Source organism: Hemiscyllium ocellatum, chromosome 3, assembly GCF_020745735.1.
Source record: "Hemiscyllium ocellatum isolate sHemOce1 chromosome 3, sHemOce1.pat.X.cur, whole genome shotgun sequence".
NCBI classification, from domain to species: domain Eukaryota; kingdom Metazoa; phylum Chordata; class Chondrichthyes; order Orectolobiformes; family Hemiscylliidae; genus Hemiscyllium; species Hemiscyllium ocellatum.
Window position 1 is genome coordinate 30,843,190 of NC_083403.1, and position 6,675 is coordinate 30,849,864.

The window sequence follows — 6,675 nt, forward strand, 5'->3', positions numbered from 1 at the left end:
TCAATAATTGAATAAAGCCCATATTACTGCTCCCATTTATTCCGCTTCTATTTTAAAATAATTTGAAGAAAGTTGACATGGCTTTCTTCTGGCTTACTTACATGATCAAGAGGGGTGAGACGTGCTCCTGATATGGGTCTTGAGTCACTACCTTCAAAGCTTCGAGCATGGAGACTGTACAAACAAAGCATGAGATGTATTCTTAAAGATGTTTGTCTTTATTTTGAGCTTCTTTATTGCATTAGGTTTAAAGGCAATTAGAATTAGAATTAGAATCCCTACAGTATGGAAACAGGCTCTTTGGCACAATAAGTCCATACCGACCCTCCGAAGATTAACCCACCCAGACCCATTCCCCTACTCTATATTTACCCCTGACCAATGCACCTAACACTATGGGACAACTTAGTACGACCAAGTCACTTAACCTACACATCTTTGGATTGTGGGAGGAAACCGGAGCACCCAGAGGAAATCCACACAGACACAGGGAGACACATTGTGCAAACTCCACACAGACAGTTGCCCGAGGGTGGAATCGAAACCCGGGTCCCTGGTGCTGTGAGGCAGCAGTGCTAATCACCGAGCCATGGTGCAATGTAAAATGCAATAGATTTAGGTATTACAGCTTTGAATATTAATTTATGATTACTCATTTGCCTGATAGACAAAACATCACAAAGTCAAGGGAAAACAAACATTGAAAGGAGAATGCTGATACAAACAGATATTTGGAGCAATCCAGCAGATCTGACAACATTTGTGGAGAAATAGAAAAACTTTGACTGCAGTATGATTCTTTTTCAAGGCAATTAATAACCTAAAAAACAAATACTGACAGCAACTAATTTCTCCAAATATCAAGGCAATTGTTTTGAGTGCCATATTCATGATAAAGAAGGGAAGGAAAATAGTGATGTAATCTCTGCCACTGCCTTTTAGCTTTGTGGTGTAGCCATTGTCACCAAATATTTCCACTACGCTGGGTTTAACAGGCTATGACTGTACAAGATGTTGAAAGTTATGAGGAGCAGGCTGAATCCAATCAACACAATAATGAAACTATTTCTGTTCACCAAGAAGATGTCATGAGAAATCCTGCAAAAACACAAGCATGAAAAATCATGACGCTAAACGCTTCACAACATAACTGACAGATGAAGCAACCATAGATGTAGATAGTTCTTTAACCAAGAAGTACAAGGAAGATGACTACTCTTATGAGCTCAATGAATGCCCATCTATTCATCTAGGAGAAAGTGAGGACTGCAGATGCTGGAGATCAGAGTCAAGACTGTAGTGCTGGAAAAGCACAGCAGGTCAGGCAGCATCCTAGGAGCAGGAGAATCGATGTTTCAGGCATAAGTCCTTCATCAGGAATGAGGCTTGTGGGTCTAGGCTGAGAGTTAAATGGGAGGGGGTGGTGGGTTTGGGGAAAGGTAGCTGAGAAAGTGATGGGTGGATGAAGGTGAGGGAGAAGGTGATTGGTCAGAGGGGGTCGTGATGGACAGATCCAGAGGGCAGTGCCGAGTTGGAGGTTTAGGACTGGGATAATGTGGGGGGGGGAAGGGAAATGAGGAAGCTGTTGAAATTCACATTTATCCCGTGTGGTTGCAGGGTCCCAAGGCAGAATATGAGGTGTTCCTCCTCCAGGCATTGGGTGGTAACAGTTTGGTAGTGGCCCAGGGCCTGCATGAGCTGAAAAATGTGTTGCTGGAAAAGCGCAGCAGGTCAGGCAGCATCCAAGGAACAAGAGAGTTGATGTTTCGGGCATAAGCCCTTTTTCAGGAATGAGGAGGGTGTGCCAAGCAGGCTAAGACAAAAGGTAGGGAGGAGGGACTTGGGGGAGGGGCGTTGGGAATGCGATAGGTGGAAGGAGGTTAAGGTGAGGGTGATAGGCCGGAGAGGGGGTGGGGGTGGAGAGGTCGGTAAGAAGATTGCAGGTCAAGAAGGGAAGAAGATTGCAGGTGCTGAGTCCAAGTGTTGGGACTGAGATAAGGTGGGGGGAGGGGAAATGAGGAAGCTGGAGAAATCTGCATTCATCCCTTGTGGTTGGAGGGTTCCTAGGCGGAAGATGAGGTGCTATCCTCCAGGCGTCGTGTTGCCATGGTCTGGTGATGGAGGAAGCCAAGGACCTGCATGTCCTTGGCAGAGTGGGAGAGGGTGTTAAAGTATTCAGCCACGGGGCGGTTGGGTTGGTTGGTGCGGGTGTTCCAGAGGTGTTCTCTGAAACGTTCCTATCTCCCCAATGTAGAGGAGGCCACATCGGGTGCAGTAAATGATGTGTGTGGAGGTGCAGGTGAATTTGTGACGTCATATCCGTCACAAGGACCCCTTGGGGCCTGGCAGGGAAGTGAGGGCGCAAGTTTTGCATTTCTTGCGGTTGCAGGGGAAGGTGCTGGGAGTGGAGGTTGGGTTGGTGGGGGGTGTGGACCTGACGAGGCAGTCACGGAGGGAGTGGTCTTTCCGGAATGCTGATAGGGGAGGGGAGGGAAACATATCCTTGGTGGTGGCGGAAATGACGAAGGATGATACGATGTATCCGGAGGTTGGTGGGGTGGTAGGTGAGGACCAGTGGGGTTCTGTCCTGGTGGCAATTGGAGGGGCGGGGTTCAAGGGCGGAGGAGCGGGAAATGGAGGAGATACGGTGGAGAGCATCGTCAACCATGTCTGAGGGGAAATTACGGTCTTTGAAAAAGGAGGCTATCTGGGTTGTTCGGTATTAGAATTGGTCCTCCTGGGAGCAGATGCGGCGGAGGTGAAGGAATTGGGAATATGGGATGGCATTTTTACAGGGGGCAGGGTGGGAGGAGGTGTAATCTAGGTAGCTGTGGAAGTCGGTTGGTTTATAGTAAATGTCCGTGTTGATTCGGTCGCCCGAGATAGAAATGGAGAGGTCTAGGAAGGGGAGGGAGGAGTCTGAGACGGCCCATGTAAATTTGAGGTCGGAATGGAAGGTGTTACAAGTGGATGTACTGTTCAATCTCCTCGTGGGAGCACGAGGTAGCGCCGATACAGTCATCGATGTAGCGGAGGAAAAGGTGGGGTGTCGTGCCAGTGTAGCTGCGGAAGATAGATATATCCGACATCTCTGGGACACCCGCACCAACTAACTCAACCGCCCCGTGGCTCAACACTTCAACTCCCCCTCCCACTCCGCCAAGGACATGCAGGTCCTTGGCTTCCTCCATCGCCAGACCATGGCAACACAACGCCTGGAGGAAGAGCGCCTCATCTTCCGCTTAGGAACCCTCCAACCACAAGGGATGAATGCAGATTTCTCCAGCTTCCTCATTTCCCCTCCCTCCACCTTATCTTAGTCCCAACACTTGGACTCAGCACCTGCAATCTTCTTCCCGACCTCTCTGGCCTATCACCCTCACCTTAACCTCCTTCCACCTATCGCATTCCCAACATCCCTCCCCCAAGTCCCTCCTCCCTACCTTTTATCTTAGCCTGCTTGGCACACCCTCCTCATTCCTGAAGAAGGGCTTATACCCGAAACGTCGATTCTCCTGCTCTTTGGATGCTGCCTGACCTGCTGCGCTTTTCCAGCAACATATTTTTCAGCTCTGATCTCCAGCATCTGCAGTCCTCACTTTCTCCAGGACCTGCATGTCCTTGACAGAGTGGGAGGGGGAATTGAAGTGTTCAGCGATGGGATTGGTGTGCCTACTTCCCAAGCAGAAGCCTCAAAAAACATCGAGATGTTGTGGGAGTTTGGACCTGTGGTATGTAAACGTCAGAGCTTTAATAACTGTTCATGGATTGGAATAATCAGCAATAACTCTTTCTGGAATAAACGTTTCCTGAGATGAAAAGGTTAAGGACAAACTGTTATAAAGAAACTAAAAGCAACATACCAATTGGCCATCAATAGGAAAAAAGATGTAAACAAACTGTTTCCTGGGACAGAAAAGGTAATATCTGCTTGATAACTAATGGCCTTGTGACAAATGGGCAATTAAGATTGCCTGCAGAAGAATTTAAGGGGTTAATGGCAGAACAGGCTGGTTTCAAACAGACAGCTAACATGGAATGCAACAAGGAACAGAAAAGCTAGGTTGAGAGCAGCTGGCCTTCACTCCTGGTAAAGAAGCTAGCTAGAGTTGGTGATTTTAGAAGTTTAGATTAGATTAGATTAGATTTACAGTGTGGAAACAGGCCCTTCGGCCCAACAAGTCCACACCGACCCGCCGAAGCGAAACCCACCCATACCCCTACATTTACCCCTTACCTAACACTACGGGCAATTTAGCATGGCCAATTCACCTGACCCGCACATCTTTGGACTGTGGGAGGAAACCGGAGCACCCGGAGGAAACCCACGCTGACACGGGGAGAACGTGCAAACTCCACACAGTCAGTCGCCTGAGTCGGGAATTGAACCCGGGTCTTCAGGCGCTGTGTGGCAGCAGTGCTAACCACTGTGCCACCGTGCCGCCCACTCATAAGTCTCATAAATAATCTCGCACAATGGACTTAGCAAGTTAGAAAATCCTATAAGAATTCAATTTCAGTATTCTTGAGCAGCACAACTCCAGAGAACCATAACGCACAGTGATCAAACATTGGGCAAGCAGAGACAGATGCTGTTGGTTGGAATCATATCTTAATTTCACAATTAATCAGGTAATAGACAAAATGGGTTGTGAGGCTGAATTTACTTGTGCGAGGGGTCTTATTTTGGTTGCTACATGCTATAAAGTTTAAATAATTGTTTCAATATTTGATTGCCTGTGAGATTTCTGAATAAATAGTCAACTTCAATATAGATTGTGGTAATTGATGCACAACAGGCCGCAGCAAAAAAAATCATGGAAGATATATGTTTCACTGCATTTCCAACATGGCTGACTACATCAGACTTGTCCAGTGACAGCACACCAAGCAGAAAGAGATTACTGAGTCTTTCCAGAGCTAACTCAACATTTTTCAGTGTCTTTACTGAACAAGGTCAGGCCCTCCTAAGGTGGGAATGAAATTGAAACCCAAGTCATTTTTCATATACCTACTACATCACTGCACTGTGTATTAACTTGTTTTGTTCTGACAATATGCGTGTTTGGATACAAATCAGGTTACACAAGGGGTTCTTCAGAAGAAGCTCTGCTTAACATGAATTCATTTTAACCCATACTGGCTATCCAGTAAACTAAGCTAACCAGCTCTGCAAGATACTTGAATTGCAGTGGCAACATACAATTTTACATGCATGTTGTAGTCTAGAGCTTTAGATATTTGGGCAGAGGTCCCAATTTCATGACTGATCAGGAATCCCTCCCATTTTTAGTATCTGCTCTCAGGTGGTGCCGTGTGACTTCTGACTTTGTCCACCCCAGTCCAACACCACCATCTTCACATCATATACTATAGTGAACCTATACCATTACAGATATACATGGAAGTATATCAAACTGATTACTGTGCTTACCTGAATGCAGAGGGAGGCCTATTATCAGGTGTACGGGAAGAAGCAGACCCAAAAAGTTTCCTCTGATCATCTTTAGGGGTAAATGGTCTTTGAGTCTTTAAACTTCTCAGTGATGAACGGGCCTCACTAATGATCTCAGCACTGGTCTTTGGTTGAGATGACGAAGCTCCAATCACAGTGGCAGCTTTTACAGTTCTTTTAGTCCTTGAAGAATGCATCTTTCCTATTACAGATGAGCAGCCCAGGAAATTCTCCATATGAGAATACGATATAAATAAACACTATCTAAAGAAACACAAAATACCATCAAACTTATTCCTCTGTGAAAAAAAATTATGAATGTTTCATATCAGGAAAATTGCACTTGGGTAGATAATTCAGCATGCAATAAAATGTGTAAATCAAACTAAACCTTACAAGTATAGCGACCTATATGACCAAAGGATCAAACTGTAGTTATGCTAAGATTTATAACTTAACTATTAATCATTCCACCTTATTATTGGATAAACACATTGAATTTTCATAGGATAATTTATTATTTCACATATTAACAGTACTGTTCCAATGATTTCTATTTTTATTTCAGCATTAAAAATCATGGCAAATTGGGATTAGCAAATTTAACATCCTTTTCTTTGGTTTTTTGTTATATGTTTCTTAACATAACTGAAATCTCTGGTTGCATAGAGCTCTTGGAGCTGAAGGTAATAAATGAGCTAACAGCAGTTTCTAGGTAAAGACATGTATGAAGATAGCCACTGAACAGTCAATGCCCTCAGGAGCTCATCACTTTGCACCTCTTTCCTTAGCATTCTTCGCCCTTTCTTCCTCAATTTCCTCTCTTACAATGTTTAAGTTCTCCTAGCTTTATTGGTGCACACATTAGTCCAAATTACAAGTTAACTATTATTTCAAACTGCCATCTGAAATCATACAGTTTGCATTCCTCAGTGTACATGACTTTCAAATTTCCAGATATCTCTGGACATGAAGACTACACTCTACACTGTACCACATCATGGGTATAACTCAGCTGCAGTGCCTCTCATGCTTAAAATTTTAAAGTAGCTTTTTGATCAGCCAATGCACATCTCTCAGTATCTTTGACTGGTTTACTGGGAGCTACAGTCCACTGACTTCAAATTGATTCTCTTTTCCAAGCCAAAGTACATTTCCCCACCATTTCTAGTTCTAGAAATTGTCGCAGAAGGAAAAAATAATTCTAGAGTCACATTTTC

The 6,675-nt window shown here is 44.7% G+C and overlaps 1 protein-coding gene across 1 annotated transcript in view; it reads right to left on the minus strand.

The window, feature by feature from the left end:
* Positions 1–5,652, minus strand: part of armc2 (armadillo repeat containing 2) — a 225,590-nt gene extending 219,938 nt beyond the window's left edge. The window contains exons 1-2 of the mRNA XM_060854607.1: positions 5,435–5,652; positions 102–174 (exon numbers count right to left, since the gene is read on the minus strand). Coding sequence (XP_060710590.1) covers positions 102–174; positions 5,435–5,652 — 291 coding nt within the window. The remainder of the gene's footprint in view (positions 1–101; positions 175–5,434) is intronic.
* Between the last annotated feature and the right edge of the window lie 1,023 nt (positions 5,653–6,675).